Consider the following 27,683-nt stretch of genomic DNA (forward strand, 5'->3'; position numbering starts at 1 on the left):
CATGTTTGCAATGGGCAGTTTACAACCTGTTCATCCTGATGGATTTAGCACAAGGGAGCCTGAAGTCGTGGCAATTTCTGTGTCTGCCTAGTAGTTGATGGCTGAGCTGTACCTACAAATCATGTGTTAGCACCGAAGGAGTTTGGGACCCTGCTCAGCCCAAACAGCTCCATTGCACTCAGAGGAGCAGTAGTAAATGGAAAGTAAGGAAAAGTTCCAAGAGATAATGAGTCTGAATGCTAATGACCCAAGCTAGTACAAAAGATGGAAATGCAATTTCTCAAAAAGTACAAACCCATTTAATGTCTTAATGAGTTTTTAAAAACCATAATAATGATTTTGCGATTTGAAGCCAAATTAGTATTTTTCCACATTTTTTTCTTTATCCACTAAGATATTGCCCAAATTATGATGGTCTTCCTGGTTTACTGCAGAAACAAACATGCTTGCTGCAGAATTCTTTCCTTCTGTAATACTTTGGCTACCCTTCTCAACGGCCAGAAACTGTATCTTTCAGGTATCTTAGTCATCTAGAGCATTAAGTAGGTTGAAAATTGTGCTCATTTCATGAAAGTAGAGGATAATTCCTGGCTTTATACAAACTTCTTATCCTATGGAATATATAAAATAAATTTCTGCCCTGATAAAGAAATGTAATTATCACAAGGATTGTCTCACAACCATGTATGAATCCTGAATGAACAGAAAATAGATGTGAAATCTGTACTCGCCTATCGAAGTTGTTTCTACAGCAAAACGTGTTTGTCTATCATTCATATGATGGACAAAATGGAGCTTGTCAACTAAAATGCATAATTGGCATTCCCATGAAAAGATGGATAACATGGCTCCCCAAGCTGGAGATGGGGATGCTTTCTTCTGTGGTATATGATGTGTCTTCTTTCATCCAGTAATGCTGGTATTTCAAATGGTGATACCTGAAACAAAAGCAAATAGTATCAGAAAAAAAAAAAAAAAGAGTAGGTTAATTAGGTCTTCCCTAATTTATCTCAAATGTCATAATTTTGACTTTCACAGTAATGAATTCTCCTCTTTATTACTAAAGAAAAAACCATTGTAACTAAAAGGCAGACAAAATAGATGATGCACATGAGATTGGAGCAAAAAGACCTGAGACTGATGCCCGACAGCTGAGTAGCGGCTCAGGTACCTGCCCCGTGAGAGCGTGATACAGGAACTTGAGTGAGGCACACCAGGCCTTTACCACTTCCAGGGAAGGGAGTAATGCAAGGGTGGGCAGAGCCAGAAACATTCACCACATCCACCTGGCTGAAGTGCTCTTCTCTGCCCTACCATGTTTCCCATTCTATACTGCTATACAGCAGGACAAATTTGGAAATAATGTCATAAAAGCAGCTTTTTCCACATTCTCAAGTGAAATGCTTCTCTCTAATCATCAATGACACTTTGGAATTTGGATTACAGCTCCCAGAGCTCACAGATTCCAGTCAAGCTTACCTTTTTAGGGAACTATACAATGATGAGGGAGGGGAAGAGGAAGGTGGAGTGGAAGTACAGGATTTCTGAACTTCTAACTTGCACACTGAGTGAAAAAGCAAATATAACTTGTCACCCATTCTGGTAGCTCCCATAGCTGCAGGCCCAATTACAACATCGGTCTACATTTTCTTTTACATGATAGGAACTGGGTTCAGAAGTGTTCCTTGGCTGTGAAATCGTACTGGAGGCAGCAGCTGCTGCTGAAGTGAGCTAGAAAATGGCAAGTGTAGGCAGGATACACTGCATCAAAAATTGGTGCCAGCTAATGGAGTGGTGGGTTTAAACAGCCTGCACAGTGCCCCTTTTACAGTCCAGTTCTGCCAGCAAGCAGGAGTGCTTCCCTTGGAAACCCTTCGTGTCTCTTTTGGAGAGAAACACATCCTGGCATGCATTTAGTGCAGAACCCAGTAATTGTGCCAAAGTACCCTGGAATGTGCTCAGCAATCTGATTCTGTGAGCTCTTCTGTGCTGAGAGGAGTTGTCATTCTAATGTACCATTAAGACCAGAATCTCTTATGGAAGCAGAAACAAAGGGAATTACCTTTCATGATAGTTAAAAAATAAATGCAAAATAGAGTGCATACAGTTCTGAAAACAATTTCAAGCTGCATGAGGGCATAAATCATAGAATCACAGTCATCAACAGGAATTATGGTATAAAAAATGAAGTCGTACAAAAACAGCCAACCAGCAAAGCCAGTAGGTCAGTACCAGTAGGAACTTCTCCCTTCAGCAGGTTCACACCAAATTTTATGATAACTTTAACCACAGTACTATCACTTCAGAGCACTGAAATTATGCTTTTCAGAAAAACTGTCAAAAGGATAGTTGGAAGGATCCAGCAATTTAAAATCACACCTACTGTTCTTCACAAATACCTGCATGAAAACAGCTTAACTGTAATCTTCCTCTCACTCTTGAGCACACTTGTTACATGCCTTTGCTAGTATGTCTTATGAGTTTCACTGTTTTCTCTGCATAATTTCTGTCTTCTGTTGTTTGTGTGGGTGTCTTGCTTGAAGACAGATGAGAGATTCTTTTAAATATGAAAACATTTTTGTAAAGCCACAATCATGTAAGCAAAACAGGCAAAGAATATTTTTAGTTGCACTTTCTGTTTGTGCTACTAAGTTCAGCAATGATGGCATTTAAAGACCTCTTCAGGAAGGCAGCAGGGGCATGAGCCAAAGCCCAGGTAATACCCTAGGTGGGCCTGCACTGAAATTTCCTGGCATTAGACTGGAATATGCACAATCAAATTTCTCATTTCCTAGGGGAGTGTTTCATTAGAAAACGATGATGATGATAATCTGAATGTTGTTGGATAAGAGTCAGCCTCTCATACACTTACTGATCTCTTGTGCCACTCTTAGGGTACTCGTAGAGGGTTTCATGCCCACACGTTTCTCAGATTGTAGGGGTGGAAAGCAACCCATCAAATTCTTCTATTTTACAATTTCTTTGACAGAGGTTTTGATCTTTTTAGCCATACTAACCATGTGTTGTCCCTTCCAGTAACCTATCACCTACCTTATGTTCCAGTTTTATAATCCACTTCACCTGAAGATAAGATCTTAAACTTGTCTTGTTTAACTGTACAGCTGCACTGTCACTCAGAAAGAAATACAGAGACGTGAAGTACCTTATGTGTTCACGGATCTCAAAGCTCTTTATAAAGACAGATGGCAAAAGTCAGTGTACTAAAAACCATTGGCAGTTGCTGATGTGGAACTTTTATTAGCTTTTATGCAGCCTTTGACAAGTCTACCAGTTTTATTTTAAAAATTAATGGGATGTAGGATACAAAGATTCTTTTATCTTGTCCTTGTGGCATTGATTGTCAAAGAGATTGATGCGGTAAATAAAATGTTTGAGTAATAGTGACCAGTTTGTGTGAATTTGGTCTAGCATCAGCTCAGAGCATAACACTGGGCACTTTCAAGGAAAAAAAACCAAACATCCACAACAGTTGGCTTTAAGACACTTGAGTTTTTCTTCTTTCTTTCCTCATAAAATGGCAGCATTTCATCCAGGAGCTGTCAGGTATCTGTCTCTAATTTCCCCAAACAGAACACTGTTCTCTCCCTAGTCATTCATGAAATCTGTTAATGCTGACTTTGATTCAGAGAATACCGTGCTGCTTCCCCTTAAACAGGCAGAGAACAGTGGTACTGCAGGAAAGGGTTCACGAAGGGTTCATGAAGTTTCTCTTCATGCTATAAACACGTGGCTTTTATTCTGCCCTAATCACTCTAAGATCGAAGTGCAGCTTTGGTATGCGAGAGGCCTGCACAGTCAGTCTGCCCAGACTCCACGTGGCCCCACCCGGGCGAAAGACGGTTTGTCACAAGGGCAGGACGCTGAGGGAGAGTCACTCCTTGAGGCAGGTTTCTTTAAGCCTCCAAGGGGAGGTTTAGCCAAAACCTTCCCTATTCAAAAATGATATCAGAGATAACCATCAACATTCAGAGATAACCATATTTCTGAATGCTCCAGCACCTTTATCTTACGTATGGGTATGGTGATTTGGCTCTTACTTGCCCAGTTTCATTTCTTACTTCAGCTATTCTTTGCCCCCACTATTCTTTGTTTAGGCAATGGCCATTGAATCAAGCACATTCAGAAGTGTTAATCCTCATGGCATTTTACAGCTGCTGAAAAGAATAGTTTACGCAAGAAGCGTTCTTAAAGTTAAAAGTACCAGTTGATGCAAGCAGAGCTTTGTTAAAAGCACTGCACAATCTCTGTTTTAGCTGAGGACAAACAGTTCTTTCTTACCACACTGCAAATTAGTAAGGAGGTGTCATTAGGAGAGACAGAAAAGTTGTGTCTCCAGAGACTTATTCTAGCATGCTCTAACCTGAACAGCATTGCCTCTGAATGCAAATATTAGCCCTGAATAAAATGTTCATGTTTCCAATCTAAATAAAATTAGGGTAATTAATGTTACAGCCTTCTGACAGCACTAAGGAAATACATTGACAACTGTCGTATGTTGTCCTGGTTCTCGCCAGGACAGAGTTAATATTTGGCAGCAGCTGTGAGGGGATGAGCCTGGAGCTGTGTAGGTGTGGCTAGCAGATTATTCCGTACCACCTCAAATCATTGTCAGGAGCGGGGATAAGGGACTCATGCTTCCAAGGAGAAGGGTGTTCCTTCCAGTGGGGAAAAGCCAGTTAGTATTGTCTCAGGCTTTCCTTGTAAATTGTTTCCTTGTCTACACCTTTGGTTATTGTTTTCTTATCTCATTGCTGTTTCCACTAAATTGTTTGTATCTCAAACCATGATCTTTGCCTTTGCGCTTCCAATTGGAAGGGAGGGCAGCTAGTTTTAGTGGGTCTACTAAACTGGAAAATACCATTCCTAAACCACAACATATGTAAAGAGACGACTGTCTTAAAACACTTGAGGGACACGGCTCATTCATTTTTTTCCAGGGCAGTTGCTAATATGGTAGTTTAATGAAAAATGGCAGAAACAGAAGATTCTTACTTTTGGTACTCAAGTTGTAGTAGTTACCGTGAAAATACACAGAGACATTAAGTGATCTATGCTGAAGAGAATCACCTTTGGCAAAGGCACAAGTGCAGAAGTTGGTGCATTTCTTATTAGCCGAATTAGCTATCAATGTGACAGTGAATAACAATGCAGTTGGGTGCATTTCTGTGTGCGCACACAGATAGATACACCACACAACGGGATCTAAGTATATTGATAAACATGGCAACACATGTATGGTCATACGTTTATCAATATATTTGCATTTTATAATCAACAGTATTGCCTTAAATCAAAGGACTTTAAAAATACATTTATAGAAAGAAATGTCTTTTTCTGACATAAAAAGAAAAACAGCAGAAAAGTGCAATGTGTAATTGATTATTGATATCTCTCTCAATCTACTAGTAGTCTATTTCACTGTTGCAGACTTGAGCAACAAGCACAGAATAGGCAAATGGGTCTCTCCTGACCATTACTGTGGCTAAAAACTGTGTTTTTCAGCCTTTCATCTTTCAATGCGTTGTGTTAAGGGCCACTGCTGAGGCCGTCAGCACCTTCTCCAGCTCATTAGCAATAATGATCGTGATCAGAGTGATCCTCACTTTTACCTTTCCTCCTCCTCTCAACTGCTGTTACACCTACCACAGCTGCTGTGTAGGTAGTCTCCTGACAGAGAAATCAAACACTCTGTGCTGTGGTTAATGATTTCTCTAAGTGCAGCTCCAGCTGGCTGGAGATGAGGACAAGTATAACTCATTTTGCCTGTCTGATTCAGGGCAGGCATTGAGGTAACTCTTACCAAACCAGACAGAAGCCAGGTTTGAGGCAGGGAAGGGCAGCCATTAACAGCATCCCTAGTGGAGCTCTCTCAGGTTTCTAGCTCTGCCTAGAACCCTTCCTTATCTGAGGCTCTTGTATCAGTGCTCTGAAATTCATGGGCTTCAGGGGAGCAGCTGTCAGTGATACAAAGATGACGGGTTTTGATCAAGAAGCTCCCTGGTACATACTTCTCTTATCCACCCCACCTCCTCCTTCAGAGAAAAACCCACACTCTATCAAGCTGGTGTAGTCTAGAACTGTCTTTGGCAATTCTGGGAATTCAATCATTTTGGCATTAGTTCAGCCTCAGTACTCAGCCTTCATGTGCGGTACATGTAACACAGCTTCTCCCGGTTGAGAGAAGCCCCACTGAGAATGCTGCTCCCTTTAGCAGCATTCTAGAGACTTCACAAAGACAAACCCAGCATTCATGCAAAAAGCAGATCACAATCTCCTTCCCTAGCCACAATAACCACGAGTACTCATAGCTAGCAAGCTTTCCTGGAACTGAGCCACCCACAGACACAAGCAGTAACGAGCTGGATCTGACCTTATCAGATGAAGGGAGAAGAAGGGGGGTTTTTGCAGGAAGTGAAGCAAAACTAAAGCAGAAAGTACTTTTTATTATTTTCACAGTGTTTAGCTCTGAGACAGTATTCCTTTAAGAAATGTATTCAAAACATAACATGATGAAAGGCAAGATCTAAATCTAAATTTCTGCCTCTGCAGCCACATCCTTTAGTAATATTTCCACACAATGTCATTTACCATTACAATTTACAGAGTATTCAGTATTATTCCCACATATCACATCTGGATTTCACCTCACTGCCAGCTGTCCCTCTGACAGGAAGACTATCTGGAAAAGCAAGCCTGCTTCTGTACAGCACTGAACAAGGCTTTTGGGGTTTCTCAAGATACCTAATCTTTTTCTTTGTCATTCACACAGAGATTGAGGAAAGGCATTAATTAATCCCAAAATGTCCTGGGTCTTGTATATTATCTCACAGAACAACCAAAAATCTGAAAAGCTGTTCCATCTCTTCTTTCTATCCTTTAGGTCATAACAGTTAAGGTAATAAAAGCAAAAGGTCACTGCAACAGTTACTCCCCACCACTAGCAACACAAAAGTTAAATTTGCATGGGAATGAGCAATGGCCTTTTTCCTCTTGCTTCTAAAAGATGAGTTTTAGGTGAATGCAACATCCTGGAAGAAGAACAGAATTAACAAAGCATGCTAATGATCAGCCATAGTACTATGTAAGTGAAGGCACTGAATACAGGAGAGCACCTGCTTAGCAGCACATCCTGTTACAATCTTAGAAATGTCTTATTTTTAACCCAAGAGTAAAAAAACAAATTAAGGTGGGCAGGTACCTGGCAGACATGGATATGGGAAGATAAAGGTTTGCCTGAGAGACAGCTGACAGATATCAGAAAAATAAATGGTGTAGTACTGAAGTGGCTGGGAGGAACCCCTGCAGAAAAGGAAGAGGCTGCCCTAAGGAAGGGCCAGTGGGGCCTGGACAGCACCTGCTCAGTCAGAAACTGAGTCCAAATGGCAAACAGCTGAACTCAGATGATCTAAGAACTGCTCTCAGTTATGTCACAGAGTTCCCAAATCATGTTATCTCTTTGTGTCTCCTGATGTCCTCATTTTAAAATAATAACAATAACAACAACTTCTCATCTTTGTAAGTCTTCACAAGGTCTATGGATGACAATCACTTAAATAGGGGTCAGTATTTTTAATAACTATAATATACTATCCTATAACCCAGCTAGTCTCATTCAAACACCAAAAAATTATCTAGCTCAGTTATTAATTTATTGTGGAATTACCTCATCTTCTGTCGGCAAAGCTGTTCAAATTTTTTTCTTTAGCTCTGTTCTCAATGTACAATTTCATCTTCATGGTTCCACATGAAGAACAAAAATCAAACTGCTCTTCAGTACATCAATTTTTTAACACAATAAAAAGATAGCATGATGTGATATTGAGTTTCCAATAAAACTCCACCCAATTTAAATAGAAATGTAAAAGAACGATCTCCTTAAGCTTTTAACCTAAAAAATTCACCACACCATAGTACCATACGTGCAAGTAGCCATCGCCTTGTCTACGCACTTGAAATATTAGTCTGTATTACTTGTTCAAGTAGCATCTGTTCTGTTTCTAGACATTACTGGTATTTTCAGGAAGAGATATCACTTACTGCACATTTCTATGCAGATTTGTTTCCTTGCATCTAGACTTCCTGAAACAATTACTGCAGCACAGTGGCTGCAGAAAGTTAGGAGTGGGAGAACAGTTTTAGTTCTGAACAGAAACCAGCTTCTTGTCATTCATTCTGACTGGTGTAAGTACAAGAGAGCAATCAATTTTTTATCTTGGGGAATTTCATAAGCAAGATATTTATTTCAAAGATGGAATTTTCTTCAGAGATCATTTGCAAATTCCTTTTCTCCTCTGCCCTTGTCAGAAACAAATGTCAGCACAATGCTGAGTCTAGGACACAATATTTTACACCAGAAAAGGTGTCAGAATTTGCACCAAGGTCTGCAGGGATACACAGGGTTTAATAGACGACACATAATATTATAGATTACTTTTGGTAGCAGAAAGAAAATTGATTCTCTTTTTCTGCCACCTAGCTCTCACAAAACACATTATCCAGCTTTTTGTCTCATATACTTGGCTAGAAGAAGCAGTAATTTATTTTGCATAGATATTGCATACTATTAATTCTAAATATATGAGGCAAACCAGAATAATCAGGGTTGTAAGATGTCTACTTACCTTCTACAGCTGATCCACGTGACAGTGCTCTTGTTCAGGAATTACAGGCAGTATCTTTGTGGTCTGTGCAGGACGTGGAATCTGTTGGTTACTGGTTTTCACTATTGAAAGTTAAAATAATTTTTATCCATATTGTTAACAGCAAGTATATCTGCAAAGTGTTGAACTTGCATATGCAAGTTTGAAAATAATTGAGACCTATCTAAATACAAAACAGAGACAGACAAACAGATTTTAAGTGGGTTTTCAGTGCCCAGAGATGCAGATACTTGTCAGGAACTCCTGAAAGTACTAACCACGTTTTGTGTTTAACTTCCTCTTAATACCAGTAGGACTACAACATGCTGATTCTAAGTCTACCTGGGAAGCAGCTTGAAGGTAGACCAATAAATTTGTGTGAAATAAATTTGTGAATAAATTGTAGTGGAAATCCAAAAGCATGCAAATTTGAGGTTATGTGAGAGTCTCCCAAAATATACAAACCCCTACTTTTGACCAGTTAAGCAGAAACAACTGAAATTTAGAGTGTGAACTTCCTGACGCATTTTCATGTAAGGGCAGCACAGATTGCCACTCAGGCACACGTGGTGTGGCCTCAGCTCACTTGTCATACACACAGGGAGAGCTACTGGGTATCACCCAGCTGTCAACAAAGATGACAGCATACCTCAGAAGCAGAAAGGGGTGAGGTGATGTCTCTAGCACACAGATCCTGATACAGTATCTCAGTGGAATACAGATAAGGAAATGCAGAGATAGCATTGTCAGGCAAACACATGCAGAGTTGTTTATCCAATGCATTTTTCAAAGAACTACTGTAGAACAGAAATAATATTTTAACTCCTGTCCCTGACTATCCATTACTTCTGTAAACCTACACATGGGTTTCTACTGAGCTGACAACAAGAGGAGAAACTGTGCCACTTATTAACTATGTGCATTCTCCACTGACTACATCACTTGGGCTTCTTTCATTACAAATGCAAGTAAAAAGTAGAGTTTGCATCTTGGCAGCTGAAAAGCAAAGTCTTATTTTTACTGGGGTAGTTTTAAAAAAATAACAATGGATCTTGTTTCATCCTCAGGATGAACCTGGAGAGAAAGGGAATATATGCTGATATACCCTTCCGTGCCTCTGTGTAGCAGTGTTCTGTATGCATGCAAACTGAGCAGAGAAAAAGTCCTTTGTGCATCAGTGCTCTATGGAAAGCATACAGGGACTATAAAAAGCTCCCTAAAGTTAGCTGCATCCTATAGATTTTATCCTCCTTTTTATCTGAAAAAAAAATTTTAAGCCCCAAAGTGGTAATACGACATCACAATTTTCTTGGAAGTGTTGCATTTCAGAAACATTTAAGTCTGTGTTAAATATTGAATACTATGAGAAGCTTTGCTTTTCCCAGCATTATTCATGAAAGTCACAGAGGCAAAGATAACTATTCAGCTATGTCAGGAACTGAGAGGGACCAGAATCAAACAGGTGATGTTTCAGTTGGCCAAGATTAAACAAATTTCTCTTTTCTTGGCTTTGCTGCTGTAGAAGGTGTGTCTTGTCTGTTCTCTTTGCTAAAAAGAAAATGTATTACAGAATACAAGGAGGAGTGAGTCTGAACTCGCTGGGATGCCAGCCCTGACACTAGTGAGCCAGCATTTGCTTCTATTTCCAACATGTCAACAAACCTGAAGGAACACATCAGAGAGATAGCAGAATTTCCCCTATTTCCTCCATTCTTGTTGGAAAGGATCTATTATTTTAATAGGATAGCACAGAAAACAATACAGGAATTCAAATGAGAGGAAATTTGTCTTGTTATTTCTTCTGTGCAAATTACAGCTGTCAAGCCCACTCATATCAAATGCTATGAATGTCACAAACCCTAAACAGTCCAGGAAACAACTGCAGGCCAGGAAGCCTGAGGTTTTACTCTCTGAATCCTGGTTGTCACTATGACCCTGCAATGTTCTTCTTTCAGGATGAGTTATAGAATTAACATCCATCAGAATTAACTTTGCGTTACTGTGAGCAAGACAAGTGAGTCCAGGAATCTTGGATTTGTATCCTAAAATGTCATGAACTAAACTTTGACTCCATGAGCCAATAGAGTATCACTGAAAATGAGTATACTGCTTGAGCAATGTAGATCAAGGTGATGCCTTAGGTTTTAACTTTTATATTTTTCAAATTCTGTACTGCTTGGTGTGTGACTCTGAAGTTTCTTGTAGCCTGTTAATTTCTGCTCTCTCATGCTAGGCAGACATAACAAAGCCTCTCCACCCCTGCTTTCCAAGGACACCAAGACTGGCCAAGGCCAAAAGTATAAACCAAAGAGCTGCTAAGGGGGGGGCAAGCTGAGGGGAAAACTGAAGATTTAATTGGAGAATTAACCCTGCTATGCAAATGAACCAAACCTGTAAAAGGGTGAAGAACTCGTGACCTGGGGTTCATCTTGGGGTCCATCTTAAGAATAGCTTCAGGCTCCCCAGGGTGTACCTTAGAAGGCCTTTCAAATAAACACCTACTTTTATTCCCTGACTCCTGTCTAGTCTCTGTTTCTAGGAGGCCTCTTAAGGCATCAAAGGCATTATGCTTGAACTAAGGCTGCCCACACAGACTGTAGAGTAATAACATGATGATTTTAACAATATGATTCCCTGTCTGCATAGTCCAGTTCTAGCACAGGAATGAGGGCATGCCTTTTTTTCCAACACATCTTAGGCCACTTCCAAAACAGAATAAAAATAAACAAGGAATGTCATTCTTACTCTATAAATTCCCATTTAGACTTTCTTTTCCTAGTGATAGGATTCTAGTAATATAAATTCCCACTTAAGTATAACCCATCTAACTATATTAATGAATCTTCCAGGCCTTACTAGGCAGATTCAGCTTAGGTGTTAAATGTCCTGATTTATGCAATCTGATTCCTCTACAACTTCTTCTTGCTTTTTCTTTTTTTTTTTTTTTATATAATGTAGCATACAGTTCACACGCACTGGCCTGCTCCCAACAAGTAATTTTGTGCCATGTCCCCAGGCTTATCTTTTTTTAGGATGCAGCTATGTGAGAATAACTACACTTAGTCGGTTACTAGTAATGGAAGAGTTACCAAAGTGGTTTAAGGAAAATGGGCTAAGGAAGAGGGTAAGTATAACCTTCTTCCTTTTATCTGCATCTGAGACTGCTTTAAGCAATAAGCTGCAAATGACAGTTCAGCAGTTTCTATCTGAATTCTTTTAAAACTCTGTGGGGAATACATTCCAGGCTTTCTAATTGCCATTATTAATTTATTAAGCTGTTCTAAAGCCTCTTCAATTTAAGAAAGCTCTTCAAAGAAATTCTTGCAATAAAATTCTCTTAAGTGGGAATCTCACCAAGATTCTCTGTAGTAAACGCAGAGCAAGGAAGTGACTTCAATGGGTTATTTTCTATGCGTTATTACCATCAAGTTCTATTTGATGAAAATGCTCTGTATCTGGAAATACCGATCAGCCACTTAAAGAATACTTACTTCTTGCACCAAAAAAAAAGTACCCTCTCTTTTTTTCCTTGTCTTGTGGATGCATTTAAGGGCAACTCTTTGTTGTCAGTTCATACAATTCAAGGGACTATTATACATAAATACCATGGCAGGACCAGCTCCAAAGTCTAGAAAATGTGCTTTGTACAACCCACAGTCCAGTGCATTCTTTTTCGGACTCACAATGTTTAGTTAACATTTATGACCAGAATGCTATAAAGCTCCCCTCTCCTCACTATATGTGCTTAATCCTTTGCAGTACTGTGAATTTGAAAGATCATAAATTTAATCCTTCCCTAGAGAACATGCTATACATTTTCCCCCTTTTCCTCTGGTCACTGGACTTAATGACAGTGATTCATGGATATAAAGCCACTAACAGTTTTACAAAACTAACATTCATGCTGTAAATTACCTTTTTGTAGCACCACAGTAACATTAAGCCAGTAATTTACTGAGCTTCCTAAGAATTCACTCCCATTCTCAAAGTATAGGCTTCCCTCTTTTTCTTCCCTTATAATTTCTTAACTTCAAATAACATTTTAGTAGCGCCTATACATCTTTTCATCTATATGATATACTGTCATATTCTCTCAAGTACTCATTACTGTGTTTCCAGGGTGATTGTATTGTCTTCAGTGGATCTCAATGGTTGCAAAGATTGCAAGCTATGCTCTAATTACAGTGAAAATATTGTCAAGGGCTGTCAACAAAGTCATCTGTAGCTATTTATAATCCATTATCATGGTAGCAAATCCTAAGCTTAGCAACTGTGGAAAGAATAAACTCTTCATATGGATTTGACTCCACTTTAAATTATATCGGTATAAACTGTGAAATTGATTGGATTGACTGAAATTACAGTGTGTGAAACCAAAGAATTTTATATAAACAAACCCCATTATAGCAGTTCATGCAACTAAGCATCTTTCTGGATTACATGGATCGATTGTCGTGGGAAGCACTTAGAAGTGAGAATGACAGACCAGTAAGGGATTCCTATTCTCTTCAGTAAAATCTAGTAAAACTAGATTTGAATTTCCATAAGACTCCATCATCAAAAATGCCTGGGATATACATTAAAAATGCCATTGTGAACATGTGATAAAACAGGTACGATATTAGTAAAGCTATGCAAGACAAGAGATGACGATATTAGTAAAGCTATGCAAGACAAGAGATGTCAGAAAAGTAATTCCTTTCCTGTAGAATGAAAATAACGAGCTCACAAATATATCTCAGAGGTAGCCAGTGCTTTAAGAGCAAGGAGCTAAATTGTACTCATAGGAGAGTTCAGACAGACAAGGAGCTATTCACTCTTTTCTAGGTAAAATTGAAATGCCATGAAATACTGAGTTGTAGACATAAATTATTGAGTCTCCTCTTACTCCCAAAGAACTAACAAGACAAAAGGAAAAGTACTTAAGCCTAATTAAATTTAAAACCATTTTTTTCATTTGCTGGTTTTGTATTTTTCTTGTTTTGAAGGGAGGTTAGTTTGCCATCCGGAGCTATTATTCTGTATGTTCACATTAATCTTTTTAAAGGTATAGCTCCCTTCACAAAACCAGAATCCATGAAATTTATTAAAGCATTTCACTCTTTAAGCAATGTCAGTAACACTCACAGCTACAGCTGGTAATTGCCCCTCAGACAGAGAGTTGTTGCCAAATCCAATTTTCTAGAATCCAAACTTTGAGTTGAGCCATACCATTTAATTTTTCTGTGCTAAACATACTACACTCTCAGAAGACCACAATTTTTTACCTATCTGAAACTCAAAAATTGCATGTTGTCGGAATTTCACCCTAGAAAAAGGCTATGAAATGCCAGCAAAACCATTTATGGAGTCCTGCTACAGGACTCATTCCTATTCATTCCATGCTTTGGTAGGAAATTTTATCAAGAGTCACAAACACATAGAGCATATATACATGTGTGTACATCTCTGTATACTTTTCATACACACACAAAGCACTCAGCTGCCAAACCTCAAAACTGGCACACAACATGACCAAAAATTTAAAAATTCTGTCATTAATGCAATACACTGGGAAGACTGGCAGAAGAAATCCCACATGGTATATGTAAATCTTCTTATAGTTCTGTTGTCAGAATTACATCTTTATAATAAAAAAGCGTTTCCTTAATATAAGCCAGATAAAATTTGTGGTAGCTTTGAAACAAACCTGAAGCATCTCTTGATAAGAGAGTCTTAAAATGTCTTTCTTGACCTCTGCACATCTCAAGATTTATTAAAATTTATTTTACTTTTATATTACTTACCAGGAAAATGATGAATTTTAGTAGCAGATACAGTTCTTCTTGCATGTCTGGAACCCTTTATTCTTAAGATAGTAGAAACTGATGTTGCTACTCTGTGTTTATAATCTGCTTTAAACAAAAGGTGTTAGCATCAGCCCTGATTAGAAGGAAAGCTTGTTATTATTAACACCTGTTCAACACCTTGGAAAGTGTTAAAAAAATCAGGAAGGTGTTGGAATAAGGTGATGAGGAAAACCAAGGGCCAGATAATTTGTATTTTCCTGAATGGAATTTTCTAGACAATCCATTCAGGTTTATCTCTTTCAAATTATTCCTTGCCTTTATCTGGTACTGTGTACCTTGAACAAATTTTGGAAGGATATCAAAAAAAGTACATGTTTCAGTACAGGTTTGGACTCACACTGCTGACAGTGGAGTATCAACTATGGAGTGTACTGGCATCCTAGGGAGCTGACAGATTCCTTGCTAGTGTGGGGTGTTCATCTTGGAAAGCACAGCCTGAGAGCAAGCTCCACACCACTGACAAAAGATAGAGCTGGATAGGGCACCTCTGGCTGTTCCTCAGCACCCAGTTCATGAACTCTCAGTCTTTCCATCCTTCTGCTGCTCTCTAAATACTGTGCTCTCAGTGGGTTTATTGCAGACGGTTGTGCAGCTGTTATGGTTAGCCCTGTTCAGCTGTGACTGCAGTCCAGGGCTCAGCCAGCTTCTGGTGACAGGCTCACTCCAGTTCTCTGTAACAGAATTCATTTTTATCTTTTTCCTTTGAGAACACTAAGAAATTCATTCAGTTAAAATTATTTAGGTCATGATTTTTTTCACGAATAGCCAGTGGAGATCTAAAATGCTGAAGCCCCAAGTGTACACTGTAACAGTTAATGTCAATGGAAGTTCTGGAAGTGTTTGTGAGACAAGATTGGAAGGGAAAAGGCAAAACAATTAATTTCTAGTTTAGGGCCTTTGCAATGGATCGATTGTAACCTCCACCAAGTTTATTTGGATATTTTATTTTAGGCACTCATGAAAATAGCTTAATGAGTTGGAGAGTCTCAGAGTCTACCTGGCAGAATATCTTGCAAGGTCTCAAGAGGAAATTAATAATTCCACATCTCTTGACAGCTTTCAGTGGTGCTCAGAAATTAAGAGAAAAACTACTAATTGAATTATGGCTGGAAAAATTCATAACAGCTGTTTTAGGAACATAGTAATGTTCTGCTCTCTTCTCTGATCACCACTGAAAAAAATGAGTGCATAGACTTGCAATGAAAGGCGGCATCTTAATATATACATACAAACCTTAAATTTTCTTTTTTATGTGCTTGCCTTTTTATGAATAACATAATGATGTTGGTTATGATGTTATATATTATAAATTTAAGTCATAAACCCACTTTTCCTCAATTAACAGAAAATGTATCCTCAAAGCAAATAAGTAATTAGAAGCCTCAAAAGGGCATCTTTTCCTCCCTGCTTGTGTTCACGATGATTCTGAAAAACCTGAATTTAATAAAAAAGTGACGTTTAAGAATAAAAGTAGTAAATCATTAATCCTCACTAATTACAGTTCTGCTTTAAAAATAGGATGCTATGACAAAGCATAGAAAAATCAGAGACATGACATTTATAAGTAGTTTTCAAATTACAAATAAAAGTCCTTTAGATTAGAGCACTTAATAGCACTTATAAGTTCTAATTTACACTTTGTGGGGTTTTTATATACATAAAGTAGGTCTCAGAATTTGGTTCTAGCAATAAGCAAAATATCATGTATTTTAAGCAAGATTATCTGGCAAGCAGTTTCTTTCTTTGGGGTGGAGGGGTACAAACTTGACATCTCAAGCAACTATTTTGCTTATTCTTTAAAAATATAGGCATAACGTATTTACATTATGCAAAAAATCACAGGAACATTTTGGGTATGGGTACTCTTCTTCCTTCTGTTCAGTTATGATTAAAGCTAGACTCCAATTGCTCTTTCATTACAAAACTGCCTGTGCATACAGCAAGGATGATCAGGGGAATGGATTTGGCTTACCATTCATTCTATGACCCCTGTGCCCAGGGTCTCCTTTCACCACCTCTGACCTACAGTGGGAATGGACACCTGCCTGGGAATAGCAAGTAAATGCTGGCTGTCTGGAGGCGTTCTGCCCTCTCAGGGCTGACCCACGCAGAAAGTCTCTGGAATCTGCTGTGAAAAGCACCTAAGAGCTATTCCCTCAGGTAACAGCTTAAGTAATACTCTTTTTCACAGTGATGAAAGGGAGTGTGCTCCCAGTACCACCTGCCTCTGACTGGGGAAGAGAAACAAGGACCAGCAGCTGACAAGCGGTCAATCTTCTGCGCTGTTTTTGTGCAGAAGACTTTACCTTGATTGCTCAAAGGTCTCAAGCTCAGGGTACTCCTACAATTTTGTTCTTGTTTTGTTCATTGTATATTGCTAGAAAAAATACTGTAAAACTGATTTCAGCCTGTATCCCAAGAGAATTGCATAGGAAGAGTCTGCCTTGGCTGAAGGAATATTGTAGAAACAATTGTTTCAGTCTGGGAACTAATGGCAAGGTCTCTCATAGCAAATTTCTAATCACTTGGAATAGTCAATAGTGATGGTTCAGAAATCACAGCAATGTTTTCTTTGCTGAAATAATAGCAAAGCAATGAAATGTTATCTGAGCTTAATTCAGCTCTGGGCTTATGAAGGCACACCTTGGTTGCCCTGCATGGGATTACACCACCAATTAATTTGAATAGCCAGTTTTTAGGACAGACAGATGAGTGTATATCTCCTCATATCTATCCTGTAATTTTTCGTGACTGTCACTTAAATAAAGCATCTTAAGGGAGGAAAGGGTATTTCAATTCACTTATACTGGTCATTGGCATTTCTGCTTAAAACCTTCCACAAAGTTTAACAGTAGTTGTTTCATCTACTGAAATCAGTGTGAAACCAGAAGTTCATATCACTGGGCCACCAAGCATCTGTCAAAAAATCCGCATTTAATTTGCCATCAACAAGCTTGGATTTGCATCCACAATTTTTGCATCCACCAAAGAGGTGAGAGGTGATACTATCAATCATCTGAGTACTTCAGTCAGTCTCTAAGAAGCTTTTACCATTTGACAATCAAACTATCAATGTCTGAGCTACAGTAATAATCAACACTTTTGTTATTATAAATTAATATATTTTTACTTGCATAGAAATTTAAATCAATGCAGATGAACATTTCGTTACTTACAGTTTTGTTTACTTTCTTGAACTATTTTGTAGATGACAATTGAAATAGTAAATACAAAAACTACTGAAATCATAGTGAGCCAAATGATCTTCGTCGTACACATTGGATCTGTCCATAAAATGTACAAGAGAGAAAATTAAGCAGCAAATCACTGGCAGAGAAAAGCAGAACATTCCATCTTGGTAGCTTTTTGGATTATGCCTATCCCCACAGATAAAAACAAAACAAAACAAAACAACAAGAAAAAAGAGATTTTGCCTTTTTCTTTCAGCCTTCTCTCTTTTTTGATATTAGGTTTCCTGTCTAGAATTTAGCTTAATTTTCACCTGTATGTATCTCCCCACAGCTGAAATAGATACAGGTGACTAAATGAATGAAAACTTTTCAACTCAGCCAGTGAAAATGCTTCAAAGATCAACATTTATATTTCAGGTAGAACAAGGGTAATACATGTGCCCTCTGTCTGGATAGAGCATGGAAAGAATTGGTCCATGGTCCAACATTGGCCTGTACTGGCATTCTTAACCTCTTGGTTCATCTCCATATATGAGAGAAGGCAAGATTCTACATATAGAAATTTTCTTATAAAAAAGTGAGGAAATGCCCCCAACAGGAGCCCTCTGGGGAATTCCTTTAATGAAAGTTGCCTTGAGGGAGAATCAGATGGGACTGGATGCAGGAGGTAAGCTACTCTTTCAGACAGCAGCTGCTGCAGAAATGCACCCATATTCCACAGGGAATTAGTTCAGTAACTAGTACAAGTCAGGACTATATATGACAAAGAAAGGATGAGGAGAACTTTCCTCTCTGGTTGTTTGAATGGCCTTTCAAACTTCTTTGGCAGCTGCATGTTAATGCACACTTTAGCACTGTCAAATAACTGTTTTTAAAAACAGCTATATTACTATGACTCATAAAAATCCAAATTACAGACTGTAGCCAAACCATTGTTTCCCTTTCCTTGACTTAGAACAGTATAATTAAGCCTACTCTGACTTCCCTTGTATCTTCTCCATCGAGAACTCATGAGGCAAATGCCAACAACCCCATGGCTCTTCCCTCCTAATTTAGAACTAAAAATATCTTTTATACAGTAATCTAGGCTCCTTTTAAACAGAGCACTCTGCCCCATCTTGTAGCAGCTTGTAATGACTTGAGTATCAGCCCTGAGCACCTCTTTAGCTTTGTTTTGAAGTAAAGAGAAAAAAAAGGCATGTTGTTGATTTTTGTTGCAAATATGAGGTAACTACTACCCAGGTAAATCAGTATTAGCAAAGCGTGGTTAGCACCTAGTATTGACACAAGTTAGCAGGGTAAGGTACAAATTATGCTCCTCTCATGGCTAGACACACTTACTTAAAAAAAAAAAAGAAAGAAAACAAAGCAAAAAAACCCAAACAATCCTAAGCTGCCCTTTCTTCTCTAGGATTTTCCCTGGACTTGTTTAACATAGATTAAGCCAACTCTAAAAAACCTTTTTTTTTTCCAGCAAAGGTACAGCATAAAATGCATGTGCTGTGCAAAACCAAATGAATGTAATAATTCAGCAATTTCCAAATGACAAGTGTTGCATATAGACAGAATGGAAGCCCTGACCATGGTCAGGCAATCAGACAAAACCTCCTGCAGCACAAAGAGAAATACAAAAAGCTGACCTTTGTCCTCCGGGAAAACTAAGCTTAGTTCAGTGGAAGATTTAGCTTTTAAGCATACCATAGTAAGGCTATATAGTAGGATATTGCAGTACAACATTAAGAATGGTCAAACCTATCTCCTGGTTCTTCTACCACTGCAGTTAACAGGCATTTTAAAATTTACCTCCAAGACAACAGGGTTATTCCATTATTGGAAAAGGAAAATTATATTTCCAGGTTTTGTCACATGCAATTTGTGAGTCTGTTGCTGCTAAGCAAAAAACAGTGTACAGATATTTCCTTTGCTGTATTTCTTCTAGGGGGGAAAAAAAAAAGCCACAGCTAAATATGCTTTAAATCAGTATAAAAATCATCAGTTTTCTACTAAAGATTGTTTTTTACTAAGGGATTTTCAAAATTGTATTATCTTCTTGTGAAATATTTAAATATTTTCAGATGGTTGCTGAAAGCAGAGAACTGCCTACTGGAGATTTTTTGCAAGATTTGATTTCCATTCTGACTCGGCTTTGTAACTTACATTCCATATAAGACTTCAGTTGCAGTGAAATATTCATACAGTCATTTTGGTCTTCCATCATTGCCACTAGACAAGAATGATTTAGCTGTTCTTCAGCTGAATTTCCTCCTCCAACTATGGAATTGTTGATGTGGATTTCCATCAGGTAGTTAGTATTATGCTCCACTTCTTTCTTGGAAACCGTAGTGAAATTAAAATATTTATAAAAATAAGTAACATCTTCTGTTTTCACTTCAAGTGAGCCTTTTGCTTTTGGAAATAAAAATTAAAACAAAACTGTTATACAAGTGGTAGACCAAGAGACAACTCTCAAAGAGAACAGTGAGTTCTCCGTCTCGTTTGCAAAAACATGCAGGTTTCTACATCACTGACTATGAAAAAAGATGGATAAATGTATACTGTGTAAAGTTATTTTGAACAGATCCGAAGAACATTGATGATCTGTACAAGATACATTTTCCCCTGCAAATTATAGCCCCTTTTTGCTTTACTATCACTTTGTTGTTGTTGTTGTTTTTGTTGTGAGTTGTCAAAGGCAACAGGCAAAAATTAGGCTATGAAAAAAGATAGAACCCAAGTAAAAGCCATATGATGACAGAGATTTGAAGTGTCACATCGTCTATCTGCTATCAGTTGCAGGAGGTCCTTGCTTCACTTCAAACCACACGAGCTGTGAGATTCGTGCTATGTTTACAAAAAGCAGGTGAGACATTGTCAAAAGTGTTAGAGTTGTACAGGCATAACTGAGATTAGAGGTTGTCCACATATAACTTTTTATTTTTCATACTTGTTAAGACAGCTATTTTGTAACGAGAAAAATACACAGATGGAAAATAACGGAATTTCTTATATTCAGGACTTGGCCTATTGCCCCTGTTGCTGACAATGTTAGAAAGAGGTATCTTCTTCCTCAAAGATTTCCAGATATTTGCAAGTGTATATGGCACAGAAGAGATGTGCTGCTACTGCTCTGAAAAGATGCGGGTGTTGCTACCTCTGCTCTGTATTGCTGTGCTATTCCTTAGTCAGTGCTGCCTTCTATAAAACATGTAAGGCCATTTCTGGTACTACACAGTTGTGGACAATGTAGACTACAAACACAAAAATGGTTATTTCTTACATAGTTGCCATTGGAATAGTTACCTACCGGATTAGTTCTTCAGATACTTGCTCACAACCTACCTCCATAATACCAGTAATCTACATGTAGAGTTCCAAAATGACATTTAAAAGCAAATTAGTTCTCCAGATACTTGCTCACAACCTATCTCCGTAATACCAGTAATCTACATGTAGAGTTCCAAAATGACATTTAAAAGCAAATTCAGCTTGAAAAACTGTCAGAAAGTACAACTCCTTAGAAATAAATTAAGTACTTTAGAAAGTACTTGCTACTGACGTGTTTCACTGACAGCCAGGAATGAATGCCACTGAGAATCTGGCACAAAAATCTGTATTTTCTAGCCATTCAAAGAAAAGCTATTGTTCACAGACTTGCAAAGACCATAAAGAACCAGGAGCATACAATTTTTTTAAAATACCAAATAAAAAACATGTCTTTTATTTTGTAATTAGCTGCTTCAAAATTAAGTATTTGTCTTATCCTACTTACTTTTTTTAGCTATTGACCCTGATCCTTGATGATCAATGTTCACATCCCTCTTGGATTCACACTCTGTCTGTTTAGGATGGGACTGTTGTTCCCTCCAGGATGACTGACAAATATATGGAATATTTTGGAAATTGGAATTATTTACAATGACCTTCAGCAAAATAGTCTGGTTTTCTCTTCTTTGTTGCACTGATCTTTTGTAAGAATTGTTAAAAGTACAAAGTGGAAATGTGGTGTTATTGGACGAACAGGTATCCATGCACAACATAATTACACTGTTAACTGTAAAAGAAAGAGTACTGTATTAGCCAGATAGTCATGGACAAGTATGTGCATAGAAGCATTATGTAGTGGATATCCCAACCATATTACGATGAAATGCACTTTTTTTTTCTTGAGGGTTATGACAGGATGTTGAATGCATCATATGTAAGAGAAAGCAGTCTAGATGCTGGATTTTATTTGCTGAATTATATTAAAACTCTTGTAATAGTAACTGGAATTTGTGATGGTATCTAGTCACACTCCTGTTTCAAAGCTGCTCCAGTTTGACCAAAGAAGAGAAAGCACATATGTACTTCTTCAAAAGAAGAGAGAGCATGTTTAGAGAGGGAACTTAGCCCTGGAACTGTGCAGTTGCAACACTCCAGTGCAATTATGTTGTAAAGTAGCTATAACCAAAATGAAAGCTTTCTTTCTAAATTACATTGAAACCACAGAGTGAAAATACACAGAAATGCTGCTGAATCCTCCAGCCACACCCCTCACATTCTCTTATATTCAGTCAACAAACATGGATTTTAATTATGACCATTGGGTTTGATATTCATAGCCAAACTTCAGTATCAAAGTACTGTAGCTAGAGTACATGAACGCAGTTCTGGAGAGCAGCAAAAACCACATAGTTATAAATGAGTGTGATTCTGTCTTCCACATTACAGTAGGGCTTTATCATGCAAATTTTCACTTGTGTTAACTTTGAACTACTTTTTCAGCATAAAAAAAATAAAGAATAAAAAATATGTGTGACCCCAACATTAAATATGTATTTACGAATAACCACTTCCCAGAGTTGATGTAGCACTAACCTGTGTGTTGTGGCTGTGTTTCCAATTCTAGTAGTACCCTTGCATCTCTATAAAGGGAAAATTTTGTATCTAACTCCCATTATGAGCAACTGGAGCAATGTGTTCATAAATCCTTACGTATAGAGAGCAAAATACAGCCTTTAGTTGCTCCGGTGCTCAGCTGCCATCTGACCACTTCAACAGACCACCTGTGCTCACAGAGCAGCAGGCTGACCTCAGAAACAGCTCAGTCAGGGATTCCTGACAGGATACAGAAATAAAATCCAAACTCCAGTGCCAAAGTCAGTTATCTTCCCTTTACTAACACTACATCAGAGAGTCATAAACTCCTTAAAAAACATAATAAATTGAAATGTAAAACACACAGGTAAGAAAAAGTTCATTTTGATACAAAAAGAAAAAATATCAGACAAAATTTAGGCCTTGATCTTTCCCTGAGTCAAGAAAAAGTATTTTCCTCAAAATGCTTACAATCTGGCCCACACAGCAGGTCATGGAGCAGGCTTCTGAGATCAAATTCTTCCACCTGAAAGAGGCACTTGTCTGTGGAGATGAGCCAGGAGCAAAAATTGGATGCTTACTCTGCTCTCATGGCAAGCCAGGGCATCTGGGCAACCAGTCTAAAACCAATGCTACAGCTTTCAAGAGCAACTAATCATAATTCCCTAACATATCCTTTTCACCAAGGAATCTGTACGTGGACTTGGGCATCCAATGACTGGACTGTGACAGCCATCTATGTTCAGCACTGTGAAGTCCATTCTGAACTTCACAAATGTCTGAACAGCTCCAGAGCTGTCTGTGAGTTATGTTGTAGGTGCGTAAAAGGCATGTTATCTGAGTGAAAAAGGTGTGAATGTTGTCGAGGTAGGGGGGGTTCTTACCATCCTCTTGGAAGATCTCTACTGAGAAAGCAAATCAAATTACAATCTAGCATAAACAAGATCTTTCTTTTTTTCCACGTCACAGGACTGTGGCCTTTCTAAGGAGGAATATAGATTGTTGAACACTCGAAGAAGGGCTGCAACAACACTACACTTTCCCAGTGGATTGCATGGTAGACAGAGAGCCATGCCATACCCATAAGAGGCTTGCTCCTTACTTCAGGACTGGGAAGCACCCTTCCAAATGTAAACATCACTCTAGAAATGTGGAAAGGTTTTTGTGAAATCTGAACACGGGCAGCCTGAATAGTAAAGAGGATTCTGAGATGAAACTGTGCAAAGTAACCCTAGGAAACTTTTATATTTAAAGACCTGCAACCACATGCTTAATGTTAACAAGTTCTGTGATTATTAAATTCTTCTATTAAACCTCTATTTACAGGGTGGTTTTTCCATATAAAATCCAAATCCATTAAAATGAAATTATTCACAGGGAAGATCAAATTTTGTAAAAAACTTGCTTCCCACTAAGAAAATCACAAATATTTCACTTTGCATGGGCTTGACTCTTTTGGATTTGATCTGCGGTATTCTGTTTTGAATCAGAGCAGCAGTGTATACAGTTGCAGTTTTTATCCTTATGGAAGCTGTAGTCGCCACATGATATTATAGAGATACAAGACTGATAGTACAAGTTAGGGAATACACAAGTGATAGATTAAAGGAGATACACTCCATCAAGTAGCAGGACCCAAGGGATAGGACTGGGATTGAAAGCATCAGACTCCAAAAGGACAACCTCCTACTCTAAATCAGTGTAATTTAAAGGTTCAATGACTCGTAACCGAACAAGTGGGTTGCTTTACAAATATAAAAGAAACCTTTCACTTCTGGTAATGCTGAACTGTAGTCTTTTGAAAAAAATTTTAAAGGCTAGTTTTTTGCAAATTGATTTCCCCCTAAATTTCTGTTTAATGAGAAATTTCCATTTTTATTCCCTCTCCAGAATGAAAGTAAATGCTGGAATTTCCCCCGGGATAAGACATCCAGGAATTAGGAGCTTTCTGCCATTCATTTAGGAACTGCTCACAGGGGAAGAGCCAGTGATTATATTTCACATCTCAAAGATTTCCAACAACTCTGTCTGCTGAAGCCTCATACTGTAACCAGTGATTTGAAACATCTACAAAAAATTCTGTACATTTTAGGTTTGTCACAAAATCTGAAATAAAACCAGTTTTCAACAGAAGGTTTTTGATGAACCAGAGACCCAAAATCCTGAGAGATTTTGAATAAATTGTTCAACATATTTGCTTTCTAATGTAATTCAGACATCATTACACAAACTGTTACATAGTCATTTAGTTTCTAAAACATCCAAAATGCATCAATAATTCTAATTTTCCAAATATAAATCTGTGCTGCTCCAACTATAATTCTATTCTGCTCATATACTTCACAATCTTATTTTAGACATGCTGCGATTAAGACAGAATTGCAGTGATCACACTATTGCAGCCTAAAGCATGGCAAATAAGAGCAATCTAGAAAAATTATAATGGAAAAATGTAATTATTCTTTGATGTTTGACACTAAGGTTAATGTTTTCTTCTGGTAATAGTCATGTAATTGTTTATTTGCATAATCTGTGCTACAAATACTTTGTTTACTTCTTCATGGAGGTAAAACATTAATTATTCCAACATCTTAAACTGAATTATCAATGTTATGATATTCAAAACTTATGACAGCTTACCAAGTTTGTTCATTTATAAACTATAAAAATCTCTACATTATGTTCTAATTACTGATGTGTCCATTCTTTATGGTTAATAAAAAAAATGTATAAGTAACCCAAACCAGATCTTTTGATACTAAATTTTTTCAGAAAATTATGTGCTTCATAAAGAAATTCTGTTATGATGCCTAAGAATATACTCTTTGTCAAAGGGATGGTTTTTATTATAATATTTATTTATTCAAAAGCTTTCTTAGGAATGGATGTGACGAAACTATTTTAAAATTAATTTACTCATGGCCTTTTAAAAAAGCACTGAATGAATAACTTGCACACATACGTACTTTGCATTTATCCTAAATCCAGTTTCAGCCTTTAGGATTACAAAGAAGTATTTGGTATTTATGCTACAAGATTTTCTTTACTCAGTTACATCTGTTCCGCTCCACTTTTCATCAGGTTACCACTGCACATCTCTTTCACAGACAGCATCTCATCACCAAATAGTGTTTTACAACATTTAAGTAAAGAAACTTCTAAAAAGTTATTTTTGAAGACATGAGCACCTGCTATAAAAGAACATAAGCACTTTAACTACTTTCTTCATGATGAAGGCAGTAAAAATACAGTTGCATGGAAATAGTTACCAAATATTTTGCAGTGTACGTAAATGAATGAAAAACTGCTTTCAGATTACCACATATAATTAACTCTGTTGGTTAAAAATCTAGCAGAAAGAGTTTATATCCTTTGCAAAGTCCAAATGAGTGCAGCATCCTAACCACTGCTTTTAGGAAAGCACTGGTTGCCAGTGCCAACTTTTCAATTGCAGACTCCAGAATGAATAAAAAGTTATTTTAAAAGCTGATCACTCACCTTCATGGATTTTGAAAAATTCAGGCAAACACAAAATAAACACGGTAATTATTCCTAGTGCTAATCTGAAGACTACTGGTTTTCTCAAAAGCAAGCACATGTCACTGAAGCACTTCCACCTAGCATAGTGGTGGTAACTTCCTTCCTGGCTTAGCTTTTAACTTAGTGCAGACATTATGCAAAATAACATCTATTCATTTCCTTTTCTTATCGTGACTTTCCTTTTTACTTCTCACTACATTAATTTGCAGAAAGCCACATTCTGTTCTTATATGGACATAGATGAGGATGATTCATTCAAATATGCTGAAGATAAAATTCATGTACCACAATGAAAATAAGAAAAAAAAAAGAAACTATTTTATATGTTTGTGGTAGTTTTGCTTTAAGAATCCCCTAATAACCACTTTCCTATACCTGCTAAACAGTAAATCAATTATCTTTGTGAAGGAATTTTGTTCTCATTTGGCCAAGAAGATTTTTAAAAAATGAGTCAGACCCTCATTATAAAAATTAGTCAGAACCACATGAGTCAGTTATGGGGATTTTATAGTTTTATTTATATACATTTGCATGGGGCTAGGTGGAAGATAATGTTATACAATAGAGGATCTTTCAGACTTTAACAGACTATGTATTTGGTCTTTGCAATCTAAAGTTCTTGATCTGGCAATCAGTGATATACTAAGTGCAATGAACTGAGGATGAGCTGTTCATATTATCATTGCTGCTGAATTCTTAGAAGATAACAGATGTGTTGCCAATCTGTCAAGTGTCTTCAGTTTGCATTTTACTATTCTTTACATCACAAGAAGACTGGATAGAGCCATTGCTATTTCTATACATCATAGTCACAATTTTTCAGCTAAACTTTCCAGTTAAAAGTGAAGTACTTAGTTTTGACAACCACCATGATATTCTATAAATTTTTCTTATAGATGAGACTGCAAAGAACATTTCTGAAATGTTCTGAATAAAATACTCTGAATAATGCATATGCAAAACCAAACAACTTGACTCAAATATAGGGTAATACAGTATAGAGGATTTCATTAATTCAGAAAGCTGTCTTCTGAAGTATTTTTCCCACAAGCTATTAAATATTGAGTACTACCCAAATGAAGCAATACTGTTGAAATTAAAATAAGAAATGCCCTACAAACTTGAAATGCTGATCTTGTCATCTAGTTATCTCCGACGATGAGTAAGGCAAGTGGAAGCAAATACAGAATTCATTCTATAGAAAGAGTCCTAATGAAGCTGTAGTGCATATAAATTTATTAATATGATATTTTAAATGTAGCACTTTTATGCAATGAAAGCAATTAAATCAAAGCAAAATGAACTCTGATTTTTTGACAGTATGGTATAATAGAAGCAATAGGATACAAAAAATCATAGGAATGAGTTTAAAGGGAAAACATTATGCAATTATATGTCATCCATTAGCATTGCTCCTTAAGTATCTTCTGTATCAGTGTATAAATGCACTTGTATTTTCCAGTTCTCAATGTTGTATGGTGTTCACCCATCCTATCTGCCCAGAAGGAATGGAGGAAGTACTGGAAAACAGCAGGAGGACTTTTCAAGTACTATGTGTATCTGTCTCTTTCTGATACAGACTATCA

General features: G+C 37.5%; 1 protein-coding gene across 6 annotated transcripts; it reads right to left on the minus strand.

Annotated features, from left to right (window-relative positions):
• Positions 1-26,168, minus strand: TMEM156 (transmembrane protein 156). 6 transcript variants are annotated; one of them, XM_048304457.1, is made up of 7 exons: positions 26,056-26,168; positions 21,470-21,751; positions 19,858-20,106; positions 17,686-17,793; positions 14,447-14,551; positions 8,643-8,743; positions 1-938 (listed from the first exon to the last, which is right to left on the minus strand). In XM_048304457.1, the coding sequence occupies exons 1-6, from the start codon at positions 26,153-26,155 to the stop codon at positions 8,646-8,648; spliced, it is 942 nt and encodes a 313-aa protein (XP_048160414.1). In that variant the 5' UTR covers positions 26,156-26,168; the 3' UTR covers positions 1-938; positions 8,643-8,645. The 6 variants fall into 6 exon arrangements, with proteins under 6 accessions (XP_048160414.1, XP_048160412.1, XP_048160413.1 ...); XM_048304455.1 differs by having other exon boundaries at positions 8,643-8,746; XM_048304456.1 differs by having other exon boundaries at positions 14,447-14,554.
• Positions 26,169-27,683: the final 1,515 nt, after the last annotated feature.

The sequence above is a fragment of the Corvus hawaiiensis genome, chromosome 5, assembly GCF_020740725.1.
Source record: "Corvus hawaiiensis isolate bCorHaw1 chromosome 5, bCorHaw1.pri.cur, whole genome shotgun sequence".
In the NCBI taxonomy this organism is placed as follows: domain Eukaryota; kingdom Metazoa; phylum Chordata; class Aves; order Passeriformes; family Corvidae; genus Corvus; species Corvus hawaiiensis.